Genomic DNA, 17,321 nt, shown 5'->3' on the forward strand with positions numbered 1-17,321 from the left:
CACCTTATAGTCCCCTGAAGTCTTTTATACTATTATCTATCAAAGACCGAGAAAGTCTATTCTTTATTTTCTTTCAAGTTCTCATTGGCTGAAATAAATCTAAAGCCATTCTGAAGAATTTTGTGCAGTATACCATGAAATCCCATTCTATTAAGTATTGTTTTATGAGCTCAGTTACCACTTGGTCCTCTTCGATAAGCTGAACTCTTTGCAAAGTTTCATGTAGTATCACAAACCAGCATGTCATTTATAGTTGATTATATGATGATTACGAACATTTCCATGAAAAGTTGAGTATCAAGCTTTGGGGGGCAATATCCCCTATAATAAGAGCACTCTTTCTCTGGGGAAATAAGATTTTACAGATGCATACCCTAGGAATGTAAATGTGAAAACCAGTTTTGTTATTTCTCAGTTATTTACTTTGTTCCACAGACATCTCAAATGTCACGTGCAGAAAAACTAAAATTTAATCAGCCAAAAGCCCATTATGTTGGCCATTAATTGAAGCTGAAAAGCAAAAATATACTATGATCTACGATGGTTAGCAAAAGCATAACTTCTAATTATTTAATTAAGTTAATTATTATGGTAGAAAATTACATGTTCATTAATCTTATGCTGTGTATATAGCACAGTGGCAAAGGGGAAAAATGACTTATCTAGTCAAAACCTAAGTTAAATTGTGTCTGAAGAACCTACCCATTTTGGAATTTAGAAATGACCATAATAGGCCCAAAGGATTCCTCTTTGGCGAGGTACATGTAGTCTTCCACATCTGTGAACACAGTCGGCTCCATGAAAAAGCCTTTTTTGGAAAAAACAAAGAAAAAAATGTCAATTATAGGTTAAGTCATTTTCAATTAATAGTCCTCTCACTTAATTACATTATAATTTTTTCTTTCCCTCTGGCTCAGTAAAACCAAGAAGAGTTGCATTTCTCTATTTGGTGTTGGCATGCCCAGGTTCTTATTTTTTAATGTCTTTATTATGAAAATGTCAAACCTATATAAAAGTAGAGAAAACAGTATAATGAATGGTAAAATAAATATCCATATTTTGCTGTATTTATCTTTTCCTTATTGAAATATTTTAAAGCAAATTCCAGATATCATAATTTTAACACCTCAGTATTTCAGTACAAATCTGTAAAAAATAAGGATATTGTCTTATATAACCACTATACAGTGTCATGCTTAACAAAATTAGTAAGTATTCTTTATTCAGAGTTTATATTTTAATTTCCTTAGTGTCTAGAAATTAGCTTTTTCGCAGTTGGTTTGTTTGATTTAGGATTCAGATTCTTCTACACATTGTATTTGGTGTTTAGATTTCTTAAGGATCTTTTACTCTAAAACATTCCCCCATTTTGTCCTCCCCTTATTTTTTATTCCATCGTCATGTTAAAGAGACTGGGTCAGTTGTTCTATACATTATCTTTCTTTCTGGTTAATCATTGCTTCCTTTGGATGGTATTTGTTTCTCTATCTCTTGTATTTCTTTTTTTTGCCAATGACTTTTATTGTAGTAAAATACACATAACTAAAATTTACCATCATAACCATCTTTAAGTGTACAGCTCAGTGTTATGAAATTCATAATATGCAACCTTCACCACCATCCATTTTCATAACTATTTTCAGCTTATAAAACTGAAACTCTATACCCACTAAAAAATAACTTCCTGTTCCTTCCTCCCTCCCTACTGCAGTTCTTATGAATAGAAAGCTTGGCTTAAAGGTGTAATTAAATTCAGCTTAAGCTTTTTTGGCAGGAACACTTCATAGGTGATACTGTGTATTACACGTTTTATTCCATCAGGAGACACATATTATCCAGTTGTTTCCCCTTTTGTTTTGTTTTATTTTGTTTTGTTTTGTTTGAGACAGAGTATCACTCTGTTGCCCAGGTTGGAGTGCAGTGGCTTGATCTCAGCTCACTGCAGCCTCCTCCGCTCACTTGAACCTGCCTCCTAGGTTAAAGTGATTCTTGTGCCTCAGCCTCCCCAGTAGCAGGTGCGCGCGACCACACTGGGCTAATTTTTGGTAGAGATGGAGTTTCACCGTGTTGGCCAGGCTGGTCTTAAACTGTCGCTGTCCATTCCAACTGAAGAAGGCCCGGCACCCAGTAAACCACAACATAGGTGATCTTACCTGGCCTTTGGACTTGTCTTCCCCCATACACCAAAGTGGCCCCCTCTTTCACTCCAGTTTCACAGTATTGCAGCAGCTTTTCCAGATGGGCCTTATGATTTTGGGGCCCATGATCAGTGGATCGGTCAAGTGGATCACCAATTTTCATCTTTTTAATTTCTTCTACCTGTATGTTACCCAGTCCGTAAAAACACAATTCACTGTTACTAATAATGGAGTTTCTACCATGTGGTAGGTGTTATACTAAGGTGTTTATAGATGTATTGTCATTTAGTCTTTACAATAGCACCGGAGGTAGGTGGTTGGTTTTTTTTTTTTTTCCTTTTTGGAGACAGGGTCTTACTCACTCTGTCGTCCCTGCTGGATCACAGTGGCATGGCATGGCTCACTACAACCTCGAACTTCTTTTTTTTTTTTTTTTTTTTTTTTTTGAGGTTGAGTCTCATTTTGTTGCCCAGGCTGAAGTGCAGTGGTGTGATCTCGGCTCACTGCAATCTCTGCCTTCCGGGTTCAAGCTGTTCTCATGTTTCAGCCTCCTGAGTAGCTGGGATTACAGGCGCCCGCCACTGCGTCCGGCTATTCTCATGTCTCAGCCTCCCAAGTAGCTGGGATTACAGGTGCCTGCCACCACGCTCGGCTAATTTTTGTATTTTTAGTAGAGATGGGGTTTCTCCATGTTGGTCAGGTTGGTCTCGAACTCCTGACCTCAGGTGATCCACCCGCATTGGCTTCCCAAAGTGCTGGGATTACAGGCGTGAGCCACCTTGCCCGGCTGCAACCTTGAACTTCTAAGCTCAAGTGATCCTCCTGCCTCAGCCTCTCAGAAGAAGAAACTGAGACCTAGAAGGGTTAAGTAAGTGCACACAACCACTAAATACTGTAGACTTTTTTCCACTTGAAATCCCAAGTCCTTAACCACTATCTACTAGCACAGTATAAGCTACATACACGATATGAAAATTATCCTAAATGTTAATCCATTAAGAATAGCAAACTAATGTTCTGAAATGTTTATTAATATCACATACTTACACTGTTCATGGCAAGAGAATTTCTAAAATGGTCACATTGTTCTCCTTTTTTTCCTCGTCAAATGTGGCAGACTGCCCTTGTAAAAATTCTCATGGTATAGCCATGCCAGATGACTCACTAGAATGCTCTGATGAAAAACAATCTTTACTGCACAATGTTCGTCACTGACATGTCTTTGTAATTATCTCTTTTACTCCTCAGTTATCTTAACCTACTTCTGCATCTTCTAATGTTAAGTCCGATTCTGGTAAGAAGAATGGGAGTTATCATAACCCAGCAGGTCCTTGACTTTGAATTTAGGCCTGGCCATAATCTCTTAGTGCGTTCCCCAGGGTTCTGCACTGGATGAGAAGTTCTGAGTGGCCAGGGACCATGTCTGCCTTGTTCACATTTATGTTCCCAGCATGCAGTGTTTGGTACTAAGTAGGTGCTTGAGAAATGCTGCTGACGAATGAATACGAACAGCATGTTTGTAAAACATGCTTGTTGATGTACTGATATAGCAAATCCTTGACATTTCTGGTCTCAGTGTTTGAAATTTCAACAACTTGTAGCTGATTGTGAAAGCCCATGACATACAGCACTGCAGACTGTATTTCAGTGAGACACAAAATTAAATTACACTGTGATGTTCAGGAGGCAGCCACTGCCTACCTGACTGCCCTCCATCTGCCTGTCTATATGACTTCCTTGTTACTCATTCTCATGAAGAAAGAATACCTTTGTTTTTTTCAGTGGGTTGGGGTGTAGAGAATTGGCTCTGGGGAAAATATAGCTGGATTAAGCAAATTCATGATTAATACTACCTTCATAATGACATATTGTAGTATAAGTTAGAGTTTATTTTAGCCACATAATTCATCTTAACACTCCTATAGATGACTTTTAGTCCCATATTTATGGAGTCATGATCAATGTCCTGGGGCTGTTTATTTATTTAGCTAGTTATTTTAGTGGAAGGAATTATATGCTGTCATGTCAACCGCAATTGTGGATTCATGGTGTATCTCTCATAGTTTATTTAGATATTTATAAAAATCTAGGAGCGTGACTCTCACAAGTGTCAACATTACAAATGTAGAGTAAGGTATCATAGCTCTTCAATATACTTTATCAGGTTTTTATATAAACCTCTAACTTTTTTACTATAAAAAAAAAGCATAAGCGCATGTGCAAGTAGACACATAATATACTGAAACCCCATGTACTCATCACCCAGCTTCAACAGCTACCAACTCCTGGCCAATTTATTCCCCTACTCATTTCCTGTCCTCTGGGGTTATTTTGAAGCAAATTTCAGACATTATATAATTTAATCTGTAAGTATGCCAATATGTAGCTATAAAAAAAACTAGGGACTGATTTTTTTAAAAACATAACCACAATACTGTTATCACACCTGAAAATTTGTGAACAATCCTAGAAGTAGGATTTTTCAAGCAAAAGCAACATCTCTAAACAGCTCAGAGTAAATGTGAAGGTGCCTCACCACTCTTGTCACAAATTCGTCGTGGATGAATTCTTCCACGAACAACCGCCCAGCAGCAATACAGTTCTCTCCTTTGTTGAAAAATACTGCTCCCATGCCCTTCAGTGGGAGAAGAGAAAATATTGCTAACACCATTTGAGAAGTCAAGATTCTCATAAAGTTGTACACAGAGAGAATTAGTTGTTTTTGGAAGACAGCAGGCAACATAGATAAGTCACAGACGATCCTCTTGGCCTTGTTAGTGATGAGAGCTTCTTGGAGATACTCTGTTTTGATTTAGCATGATTTGAGAGATTTTGTTTATCCTTTCCCCCTTTTGGTCCATGAGCATTTTTTTAAAAAAATGTATGTGTAACAATAAAGATGTACTATTAGAAACAAATTTTGTGTTAAAAGAAAATCTAGGCCGGGCGTGGTGGCTCACGCTTGTAATCTCAGCACTTTGGGAGGCTGTGGTGGGCAGACCACAAGGTCAGGAGTTCAAGACCAGCCTGGCCAACACAGTGAAACCCCATCTCCATTAAAAATACAAAAATTAGCTGGGCATGGTGGCAGGTGCCTGTAATCCCAGCTACTCAGGGGGCTGAGGCAGGAGAATTGCTTGAACCCAGGAGGCAGAGGTTGCAGTGAGCTGAGATCACACCACTGCACTCCAGCCTGGGCGACAGAGCTAGATTCCATCTCATAAATAAATAAATTAATTAATAAATGAAAGAAAATCTAGATTATTCTTTTCTTAAATTTATTTTTTAGAGATAGAGTCCCACTCTCTCTAGCCTCCCAAGTAGCTGGCACTACAGGTGTGCACCACCTTACCCAGCCAATTTTTTCTATTTTTATTTATTGTAGAGACAGGGCCTCACTATGTTGCCCAGGCTGGACTCAACACCTGGGCTTAAGCAATCCTCCTGCCTTGGCCTAGAAAATCTAGATTATTCTATACATTTAAATGTAATAACTTGTATACCAAGTTTTGCTTTTAAAAATCTCTACATTAGATTGTATAATCACAATTTGTTAAATTTTTTTATTTGTATTTATTTATTTATTTAAGACAGTGTTTCTCTCTGTCGCCCAGGCTGGAGTGCAGTGGCGTGATCATGGCTCACTGCAGCCTCAACTTCCTGGGCTTAAGTGATCCTCCATCTCAGTCTCCCTAGTAGCTGGGACCACAGGTGAATACCACCCTGGGCTAATTTTATTTCTTTGTAGAGATAGGGTCTTGCCATGTTGCCCAGGCTGGTCATGAACCCCAAGGCTCAAGGGATCCTTCTACCTTGACCTCCCAAAGTACTGAGATTATAGGCATAAGCCACCATGTGCAGCCATAAATCATAAATATTTAGAAAGCCTCTCTAACCCTCTCATGAAAAGAAATACCTATTTTTCAAGGAGAAGTTTGAGAAATCTTTGAAATGAAGGCACTCAAAAATGACAGATTTGGAAGACTGATGAATTTTGTGCATTTTCCCTTTTTAGAAATTCAGTTTCTAATTCACCTGCAGGAAACCTCCCTGGACTCACTCTCTCTCTCTCTCTCTCTATATATATATATATGTGTGTGTGTGTGTGTGTGTATGTGTGTGTATATATATAAAATGGATGTGGCTGGGTGCAGTGCTTCACACCTGTTATTCCACCCATTTAGGAGGCCAAGGCAGGAGGATCACTTTAGCCCAGGAGTTTAAGACCTGCCTGGGCAACGTAGTGAGATCCCATCTCAAAAACAAAAAGTATAATGAATGCTTTGAAATACCATGCTTTTCCTGTGCATACATTTTATCTTTAAACATTACAAAAATATGTTGACTATCTTGGGTTTGGGGTTCTTAAATAGTTAAAACAGACTCTTTAAGGTTATATATTCCTAACCCAGACATCCAGGGGAGTCCTGACCCCTGATGTCAGTTTGAGTACCCCCAGCCATTGTCTGTCACTGAAACCTCCAGATGGTCCATTCAAAGGCCCTGGCCGCAGGGGTACTTGGTTCTTCTTCATTCCCAGACCACTCCATTGTCTTTGGGATGCTTACTGATGAAGTCTGGCTGTGAGTGTTCATTACAATTACATTTAGGGGCTATGGTGAACAGAGTCTGCTTAGTGCATAGGCTGGACAGTTGTACAGAACTGAGAAGACCATAAGTTTCCCCCATAATTACAAGAAAGCTTAGCACAACCCATGCCAAGCATTGACTCATTTTATGCCTATATCTCTGATGTGAAGAATGAGAACTAGGCCAATTTTTTTTAACCTTTACATTTTATTTAAAATAAGCCTTTATACTTTGAAATAGTTTAAGGCTCACAAGGTGTTGCAAAAATAATGTGAGAGTTCCTTTGTGCCCTTTACCTAGCTTCCCCCATGATAACATCTTATAAAACCATAGTACATTGTTAAAACCAGGAAATTGATGTTGCTAATTACTTGTTAAATATGAAACCCTTTGTTGTATCTAAAACGCTTTCCAGAAGCTCAATGTGCAAAACAGGTAAAAGTAGGAGTGTTCAGGTTGATGGTCTGAGATGTTGTAGGGAAAGGAGGGAGAAGCTAGAAGCCCTAATAGAGTATCTTTTGAACTTTTTTACATGCCTGCTATGACTTATATCCTGTTTTAAAAACACCTTAGGGGAATTATAAAGACATTATTTTTAAAAACTAAGTGCTCTGAGTATTCCCAAATCTAAGCATAAAAACAATGGTTTTAATTTATGACCAGACAAAAACCAAATCTCATTTAAGACCTCTGATAAAAAAAGGAGGTGAGACGTGATTTAGAAGCAAGCACCTATTTTTTTTTCTTTTATTTTTTGAGACAGAGTCTCACTCTGTTGCCCAGGCTGGAGTGCAGTGGCGTGATCTCAGCTCATTGCAACCTCCGCCTCCTGGGTTCAAGAGATTCTCCTGCCTCAGCCTCCCGGGTAGCTGGGACTACAGGTGCCTACCACCATGCCTGGCTAATGTTTTTGCATTTTTAGTAGAGACGGGGTTTCACCATGTTGGTCAGGCTCATCTTGAACTCCTGATCTCAAGTGATCCACCCATCTTGGCCTCCCAAAGTGCTGGGATTACAGGCGTGAGCCACCGCACCTGGCCCAGGCACCTATTTACTTGAATTTGACCCTCTCTTACCATTCGCACAGCCTTGTCAAGTTCACAGTCATTAAATATTATAAGTGGAGACTTGCCACCAAGCTCAAGGGAAACTTTCTTCAAGTTGCTAACAGCACAGCTAGAGGAAAACAAATGAGAAATGAGCATTTAGTTAACATCTCTCTCTCTCTCTCTCTCTCTCTCTCTCACACACACACACACACACACACACACAGACACACACACACACACACTTTTTAAGCTATAAGTTACCACCTGGCATGGAAAACATATTGAGCCTCAGTAATATTAAGAAACTTATTCGAGGCCAGGCACAGTGACTCACAACTGTAATCCCAGCACTTCGGGAGACCAAGGTAGAAGGGATCCTTTAAGGCCAGAAGTGTGAGACCAGCCTGAGCAACATGGCAAGACCTCATCTCTCTAAAAAATAAGAAAATTAGACAGGTATGGTACTGTACGACTGTAGTGTCAGCTACTTGGCAGGCTGAGGCAGGAGGATCGCTTGAGCCCAGGAATTCAAGGCTGCAGTGAGCTGTGATCACCACTGCACTCTAGCCTGGGTGACAGTGTTAGACTGTGTCTCTTACAAAAAAAAAAAAAAAAAAAAAAGGAAAAACTTATTCATAGATAAAACAGACGGTAGAATGGTGATTACCATTGAAGCTGAGTGATGAGTACATAAAATTCATTTTGCTTTTCTGCTTTCTATATATTAGACATTTTCCATAATAAAAAATTTTCAAAAATGTTGTGGTCAAATGATTAAAGATTCTCTAAGTTAATTCAAATTCTTTAGAAATTTTGGTTACATAAAAGCCTGGCAAAGGAATTAAACCTCTAACCAGACTACCGAAGCATTGGGAGAAAAAATAGCAATTTTTAAAAGTACACTGTTTATTTTTCCTTTCTTACAAAAGTATTTTTATTTAAAACATTTTGAAAATACCTACCCCAAAATGCAAACAGAAGAAAAAAATCACAAAATTCCATTCCATGCCTCAGTGACCATTGTTTTTACCATTTTGATATACTACCTATTTGTGATCTGTCCTACCATAGCTTTTGCCATGTTTAACATAGTTGAGATCATCCAGTGTATACAATGTTATACTTTATTTTTATTTCCATTTATTATTTTAACAACACTTTTCAATGTTATTAAAATTCTCTATGAACGTGACTGCACAGTGTTCCATTACATTGACATATTTTAACAACTGCTTTATTTTGGACATTTAGATTGCTTACAGTTTAAAAAAAATTGCTTTGGTGGACTCCATTTTATAAATAATCCAGGTTTGTCATATAAAATATATAAATTTGACATTTATGTATCTTTTTGGTTTTTTATCCATACTCTGAAAACAATTTGGGCCACAGCTTTAATACAGAAAGTCGTTTGTGCTGAATTGTTAAAACTACCAGTATGGTGCAGAATTTCAGCATAGCTTTGGTTTTATTGACTCTGGGCTTTAATGCTTTAGAAAGTATTTTATTGTATTCAAATATTTCAATACTCAGCAGTGATAAGTAGATTTCCCTTCCAAATTTGATGTAGTTTTTCTCACTCAAAAAGTACCCTGTTTAAACAAAAATTGAAACCTAGTTTAACAGGATCTGCAGTGAATCAACACATTAAAACCAGTACCTCTTCATGATCTGTTTGCCAATAGGAGTGGAACCAGTGAAACCAAGTTTGCGGATGTCAGGATGTTCAGACAGACGTTGTCCTGCTATGCCACCTGTAGAATTAGGGAATAAAACAGGAATTAAAACATACTCAAGGCCGGGCGCGGTGGCTCACGCCTGTAATCCCCGCACTTTGGGAGGCTGAGGCAAGCAGATCATCAGGTCAGGAGTTCGAGACCAGCCTGACCACCATGGTGAAACCCTGTCACTACTAAAAATACAAAAATTAGCCGGGCATGGTGGCACGCACCCGTAATCCCAGCTACTCAGGAGGTTGAGGGAGAATCATTTGAACCCAGGAGGCGGAGGTTGCAGTGAGCCAACATCGCGCCATTGCACTGCAGCCTGGGCAACAAAGTGAGACTCCGTCTCAAAAAAAAAAAAAAAAACCTTACTCACATTCTTATAGTGAAGATGGCTTTAAATTCATTGAAGTAGATTTCTAAGCTCTCATTGACACCTTAGTTTTACATTTTCTGTATTAATTGCAAACTGATAAAAGTCTAAAATAATACCCTTTATGAAATTATCAGACTCCCAAAATAATGATGGGTAAGGCTTGATTTGTATCTTCCAGAGTAGTTTTAGAAAATCAAAATGGAACATCTTAGGGTAATTTTACATGACTGTACAACCCCCCTTCCCACTGCCACTCACCCACCACTGTATTTCCATTTTAAGATTTTAGCACATGGTAAGTATATTCATCCTTAATTGTTTGGTGAATTGTATTTAGTTTTAATACAGTTATAATTCAGGACAAGTCTCTAGTGGTAAAAAGCCACTCAGCTACCCCAGTACCATTCATTAGTTATAGCACAGTCGGTCATTTAGTAGCTTACCTGAGCCTGGAATGATGTTGATGACCCCCTTTGGAAAGCCTGCTTTGACAGACAGTTCTGCAAACTTCAAAGCAGTCAAGGGCGTGACCTGAGGAGAAGCAGACAGCAATTACCTTCTTCAGGCTCTAACCTGACCTTTAGCCCAGAACCCAGTTTTCCTTTGATAGCTGCACTAGAGCTCATTTTATTTTTATTGTGCATTGTCTTATTTTTTTGCCATAATTTCACACTTACAAAAAGATGCAAAAATAGTACAAGTATTCCTTATATACATTTCCATTCAGATTCCTCAAATGTTAACATTTTACTGCATTTGCTTTATCTTTATATATTTTTCTAAACTATTTTTTAAAGATAAATTTAAGGAATATCTTTTTCTGAACTGTGTAAGAATATGGTAAAGACATACCCCATACTTCTAAATACTTCTGTGTGCATTTTCTATAAAACAAATTCTTTTACATAACCATAGTACAATTATCAAAATCAGGAGATTAACAACTGATAGAATACATGATTTGCAGACCATATTCAGATTTCACCAATTATCCCAATAATGTCTTATAGCAAAAGAAAATCCAATCCAACGTCTGCATTACATTTAGTTCTATCTGTAGTCTCCAGTAATCTAGGAGAATTTCTGAGTTCTCTTCTCTATTTCATTACACTGACATTTATGAAGAGTACAGGCCAGTTATTTCATACAAAGTCTCTTTGTCTGGATTTGTCTGATGTTTTTGCATGATTAGATTCAAGTTATGCACTTTTGGGAACAATGCCACCGGAGCGATGCTTAGCTTTTCTCAGGACATCACATCAGGAGGCACGTGCTGTAGAATAGTCCCAATACTGGAAAGTTAATTTTGATTATTTGGCAAATGTGGTCTGCCAACTTTCATCACTGTAAGTTACTATTTTATACATTGTAGTTAATAAATATTTTGTGGGGAGATACTCCTCAAATTTTTATCCACTAGTTTTAGTATCCATGGATAATTTCTGGATAATAATCCTAAAGTATTATGATGGTTGCCTAATGGTGATTTTCCAATTCCATCATTCCTTTTACGTGTACTAGTTGACTCTGTAAGTGTTTTCCTTTCTGTTTAATTAATTAATATCAGATTCTTACTGTAATCAGCAAGTTATCATCGTTTACTATTGTTGTTGATTTTGATGTTCAATTGTTCTAGATTTGGCTGAGGCAGTCCCTTCAGTATGGCCCCTTATCATTCTGATGTGCCCCTATTACTCTTTGAGCATTACATTGCTTTCAGGCCCAACAAGATATTTCAGATTCATCTTGATTCTTCCCTACTCCAGCTACTTCTCCAAGGAGCCCAAGTTTCTTTGAGTGAAGAATGGTATTTTAGAAACCAGGATATCTGGACATTATTGAGGGGTCATTGCTTCTAGGCCCTCCTAGCAGACAGAGCTGGGAAAGAGATGTATGTATACACAACACACACACACACACGTCTATATGTATGTGTGTATCTATCCCTCATATACCTATATCCATTTCTTTATTTAGCTATCTACATCAAAACCCATGAGTTTACACTGATACCTTTATCTGATATCTCAGGGTCGATTCTATCCTTCTGCCCTTTTTACATTTGTCATTCTCTTCTCCAAAAAAGAGAGACATGGCTCCCATTATCCACAATATATTTACTTATTTGCTTAATCCTAAAACATAGAGAAAGTAATTTGAGAATTGTTAAGCCATGTCCCTATGGAAAAGAAGCCTATTAATTAGAGTTCAATATGTAGTTGGTTGTTTTGTTGTTGTTGTTTTGCGTTGCCTTTATCCTGAGGACATATATAAGTAAAATATAAGATAAAAATCTACACAATGGAAACTGCTAAAAAAAGGAAGACTTTTCTTTTTGCTAAGTATATAGAATGCTACTTTTTGTGTGTGTTTTTAAAAATTTTATTGTGGTAAGAACATCTAATGTGAGCTCTACTCTCAACAAATTTTGAAGTGTAAAATACAGTATTATTAACTATAGGTACAATGTTGCACAAAGGACCTCTAGAACTTATTCATCTTACATAATTGAAGTTGTCTGTTTGTTTGTTTGTTTGTTTTTTGAGACAGAGTTTCACTCTTGTTGCCCAGGCTGGAGTGCAATGGGTGACCTCCGCTCACTGCAACCTCTGCCTCCCGGGTTCAAGCGATTCTCCTGCCTCAGCCTCTGGAGTAGCTGGGATCACAGGCACCCGCCACCATGCCCAGCTAATTTTTTGTATTTTTAGTAGAGATGGGGTTTTACCGTGTTGGCCAGGCTGGTCTTGAACTCCTGACCTCAAGTGATCCACCCGCCTTGGCCTCCCAAAGTGCTGGGATTATAAGCGTGAGCCACCTCACCTGGTCAGTAATTGAAACTTTATGCCCATTAATTAGCAATATATACATATACACATATATAATAATATATATCTACATATAATATATATCTCTCTACATATACATATAAAACTACATATTCATAAATATACACACATATATATGTAGAGACTATCTCTGGAATATCTAAGCCACTAATAGATAACAATTAATCACATTGGTTGTCTCTGGGAGGTAAACTGGTTGGCTGGGGAATAATGATAGAAGGGAGACATTTCACTGTCTACCTCTTTGTATCTTTTGAATTTTGAAAACTTTGAACGTATACCTACTTTTTCAAATAAAATCGTTTTTAATGATTAAAACAAAATGGCCATGGCCTCATGACCATGTAGCTATGCCAGATGAAACTGTATTTTTTTAAGCTCGAAAGAAGAAATAGAAGAGTTGAGAGGTAACAAATTATAAACTCTTCTAGAATAAAGACCAAGTTTTCTCCATGACTTATGCACCTCAAAATGCCTACTACATAGTAAAGTTACCTGCATATAACAGAAATCTAAGTAAGAAGTTTATTTTTCTTCTTATTTTAAATAGTGCACTTTATATAGTAAAGGCTCAGCCAGTGTTAATTTGGCCGCCGTATTTTTTTCTTAAAAAGCTATTGTAGCATTAAGAGTTTTTTTTGAAAACTACCTGAACTATTTCTTAAAAGTATTTTCTTGTTATCCATCTGGATATATTTTTATAATTACAGACATTCTTTTACATGCTTTTCCTTCATCTTCTACATCTTCACTATATATTTTTTTTTCTTTCTTTTTTTTTTTCTGTGAGACAGAGTCTCGCTCTGTTGCCCAGGCTGGAGTGCAGTGGCAAGATCTCGGCTCACTGCAACCTCTGCCTGTACAACATTTTTGACAATTAAGTTTGAATACCTGCATAATACTTTTTTTGATGTCTCATAATTACTCTAAATAATTCCCTAATTGTTGGGCACTTGGCATTTTGCAAGAATTGAATTGGTTCGTAGAAAGTCAGTGGACTTCACTGATGTGCATCATGCTTGCTTCTATTATTATGAAAATTTTAAATTGTGGAATCTCCATACAATGTCTTAGGTAGCTATTAAAAATGAATATTTACTGACATGAAAAGTTGTCCATAATATATGAGAAAAATGTCATACAATCTCATTTTTGTTTGCTATTGATAAATATATGTCACTTTTTTGAAGTACTGGATATAAGAGAGGAGGCAATTCTGCACAGAGGCCTTACCTGTGCTGGCTTGAGCACTAAGGTATTGCCTGCTGCCAAACACGCAGCACTCTTCCATGCCAGCATCATCAGTGGGTAGTTCCAGGGAATAATAATGGCACAGACACTGCAGGGGAAGAAATTTGACATGCTTAGTTGTTTCAAATAACACAACTCATGATTCACTCAGAGGCAGGCACTCTCCTTATCTTACCCAAGTGGCTCTTTCTTGGTGAAGGTCAGATTGCGATTTGGACGGGCCTGGTTGATTGGAATAGTAGAACCCTAAAGAATAAGAAAAGTTGATACTTATTTTACTAATTTAAATAAGTAAATTTCATCTCAAAGGATCCATTTTCTGTCTTCCTCTCTTACTTTTTGTTAGCTGATATGAAAAGAGTGTTTGTTGATGAGAACTATATTCATGCCAAAGAAGGAACAGCTATTTTTTTCTCAGGAGAACCATGAAACACAGGAGAATAAACATAATTCTAATTTAGTCCATTCTTAATTGCTTGGCCTGGCAGAGAATGTGAACTGCCTGCCTATTCTCCACTCTCCCCTCTGTCCTTAGTAACAGAATCCCTATATTAATAATGGGGACAGGAATATGCCCAGATCAAATACTATGGTTCCCATTCTCCAGATTAGGGATGGTCAGTGGAAGATATAAGCACAAGGCATTGGAAGGGGAATGCTACTTAAACTAGGCTAACTCAACTCTTTTATTCTTCCCTCCATGTCTGCTTCCTCCTTCTTCCTGTTTAGACTATTGCTGAAATGGCTGGCACTGCAGTGGTTTTCTTGAGACCATGAGTCCACCTTCAGGGTAGAGGTCACATGGTACTATAGATGGCCTGGCAAAGACAGAAAAAGAGTTTGCATCTCACATACTAGTCCTGACTGCCTGTCTCTGGACTCCTTGAAAGTGAGAGAAAAATAATAGGATTAAAAAAACAGGCCGGGCGCGGTGGCTCACGCCTGTAATCCCAGCACTTTGGGAGGCCGAGGCGGGCGGATCACGAGGTCAGGAGATCGAGACCACGGTGAAACCCCGTCTCTACTAAAAATACAAAAAATTAGCTGGGCGCAGTGGCGGGCGCCTGTAGTCCCAGCTACTTGGGAGGCTGAGGCAGGAGAATGGCGTGAACCCGGGAGGCGGAGCTTGCAGTGAGCCGAGATCGCACCACTGCACTCCAGCCTGGGCGACAGAGCCAGACTCCATCTCAAAAAAAAAAAAAAAAAAAAAAAACAGGAATAAGTTGGCTGTTATATGCAGCCAACTTAATCCTAACACATTCACAATAGTAGCCTTTAAGGAAAGCTATTCATTTGCTTTGCCACATAAAATATTATTGCTACTACTAATAGGGTGTACAATTTCTTAAAACACTTGTAGCCAGTTATGTTTTGGAATTCAGAATTTTTTGGACTTTAGAAGTGTAATATAGTGCATATACCTTATATTATCTACTACCCCAGCAGGATTTGGGTAAGCCTCCCATAATCAAACACACTAGTATTTATTCACTGGAACATACGAATATTCACTCTAAGTGATGTAAATAAATATTATTAATAGATTATGTTCATTTAGGTCAGGGTTTGGCATCAAATGAGTTTGAACCAATCAAACAGTTTTCAGGTTTCAGAACTATTTGGGTTTCGTAATTGGGGATAAGAGGTGGACCTGAACTACCATTAGTAAATATCAATATATACATGACTTTGTGGCTGAACTACAATAAAAACTTCATTTTTGTGCAAACCTGCTATGTTGCAGACTTGTCTAATCCTGTAGTGTACGAATACTTGTTTCCAATCCTCAAAACGTAACTTGCAAAGTATGTATTGTGACCATTTTATAGAGGAGGAAAGTAAGGTTCTGAGAGAGAAAATAACTTTAACAACATCGGCTGATACGGGCCAAAGCTGAGACTTGGACTCAGGTCTGTCTGACTGTACATTAACATTGGTGGCAGCAATGCACGCAGATGAAATATGATGTTTCCCAGTCTCCTTAGCAGATAGAGATAGCCAAGGAGGGATATGAGCAAAAGGTACTGGGAAGGTAAGAATGCTTTGTTAAATTCCTCTTACCACTCCCCCTTTCTCACTTCCTTCTTTTTGCTGCTGGGAATGTGGTTGCAATGACTGGTACTGCAGTGGTTATTATGAGTCTATGAGGAACATGCATACTGCAGTTTGCTACAAGCCCTACCTCTCCCTTTTGTATCCCCAGTGCTGGAACTAGTGTTGTTGCCATTGATCACCTGGTGTTTGCTATTTATTATCATACAGTAAAATGAAATATTTATTATTCCTGTGTCTTTATCAAAATTTTTATTTAAAAAAAATTTTTTTTGGCCAGGTGCGGTGGCTCACGCCTGTAATCCCAGCACTTTGGGAGGCCAAGGCAGGTGAATCACTTGAGGTCAGGAGTTCAAGACCAGCCTGGCCAACATGGTGAAACCCCGTCCCTGCTAAAAATACAAAAATTAGCTGGGCATGGTGGCACACACCTGTAATCCCAGCTACTAGGGAGGCTGAGGCAGGAGAATTGCTTGAACCCAGAAGGCAGAGGTTGTAGTGAGCTGAGATGGTGCCACTGCACTCCAGCCCAGGTGACAGAACAAGACTCCATCTCAAAAGAAAGAAAAAAAAACTTTTTAAAAAATTTACTTCTCTTGGGACACGTGTTCAAAGACAAAGTTTTTCTTATACTCAGTCTGCTTCCACCATCTACGGTAGCTCTCTGGCCTCTGTAGGTATTTGAATTTGTAAACCCTACATGATACTAGGCTTCTCCACAATGTCTAGAAAACTATTCAACATCCTCAAGAGATATTATAGTATAGCGCAAAGAATATCATTAGACTTTAGATTCAGAAAATCTTGACTTCAAATCTGGTTGCATGGGTTACTTGCTACGAATTATAGGAAAGGCATCCATGTCCTCAAGCCTCTGTTTGCTCACATATAATAAGGGGATAAGAGCTATCCATTTACTTCCCGTAGCTGTTATAACCATTGCTAGGGCCTGAAAGTGTCTCCTAAAATGCATGTGCTGGAAACTTAACCCCTAATGCCACAGTGTTGGGGGGTAGGGCCTAATAGGAGGTGTTTAGGTCATGAGGGCCCCACCTTAATGAACGGATCAATGCCTCTATAAAAAGGGCTTGCAGCAGTGGGTTCACTCTCTTCTACTCTTCTGCCAGGTGAGGACACACTGTTCCTCTGCTCCAGAGGATATACTACAAGGCACCATCTTAAAACTAGAGGCCAAACCTGCTGGCACCTTTATCTTAGACTTCCCGGCCTCCAGAACTGTAAGAGAATAAATTTCTGTTCTTTATAAATTACCTAGTCTCGGGTATTCTGTTACA

At 38.4% G+C, this 17,321-nt stretch overlaps 2 protein-coding genes across 7 annotated transcripts in view; one reads left to right on the top strand and one right to left on the bottom strand.

Annotated features, from left to right (window-relative positions):
* Positions 1-17,321, top strand: part of NOPCHAP1 (NOP protein chaperone 1) — a 99,924-nt gene that overhangs the window by 43,617 nt on the left and 38,986 nt on the right. The window contains exon 6 of one of the 3 annotated variants that reach the window (XM_063615204.1): positions 17,154-17,292. The exons of the other annotated variants lie outside the window; for them this stretch is intronic. The gene's annotated coding sequence lies outside the window, so the exon portion shown is untranslated. Of the gene's footprint in view, positions 1-17,153; positions 17,293-17,321 lie in introns of those variants that run through there. 3 annotated transcript variants of the gene reach the window in all.
* The window catches only part of ALDH1L2 (aldehyde dehydrogenase 1 family member L2), a 61,065-nt gene that overhangs the window by 9,826 nt on the left and 33,918 nt on the right, over positions 1-17,321 (bottom strand). For 3 of the 4 annotated variants that reach the window (XM_055235966.2, XM_063615195.1, XM_055235969.2), the window contains 8 exons: positions 14,150-14,220; positions 13,957-14,062; positions 10,321-10,408; positions 9,438-9,531; positions 7,805-7,904; positions 4,675-4,773; positions 2,154-2,319; positions 703-808 (listed from right to left, as the gene is read on the bottom strand). In XM_055235966.2, the coding sequence (XP_055091941.1) occupies positions 703-808; positions 2,154-2,319; positions 4,675-4,773; positions 7,805-7,904; positions 9,438-9,531; positions 10,321-10,408; positions 13,957-14,062; positions 14,150-14,220 (830 nt within the window). Of the gene's footprint in view, positions 1-701; positions 809-2,153; positions 2,320-4,674; positions 4,774-7,804; positions 7,905-9,437; positions 9,532-10,320; positions 10,409-13,956; positions 14,063-14,149; positions 14,221-17,321 lie in introns of all 4 variants that reach the window. The other variant, XM_063615194.1, reaches the window with a different exon arrangement.

This window comes from Symphalangus syndactylus, chromosome 13, assembly GCF_028878055.3.
Source record: "Symphalangus syndactylus isolate Jambi chromosome 13, NHGRI_mSymSyn1-v2.1_pri, whole genome shotgun sequence".
NCBI classification, from domain to species: Eukaryota; Metazoa; Chordata; class Mammalia; order Primates; family Hylobatidae; genus Symphalangus; species Symphalangus syndactylus.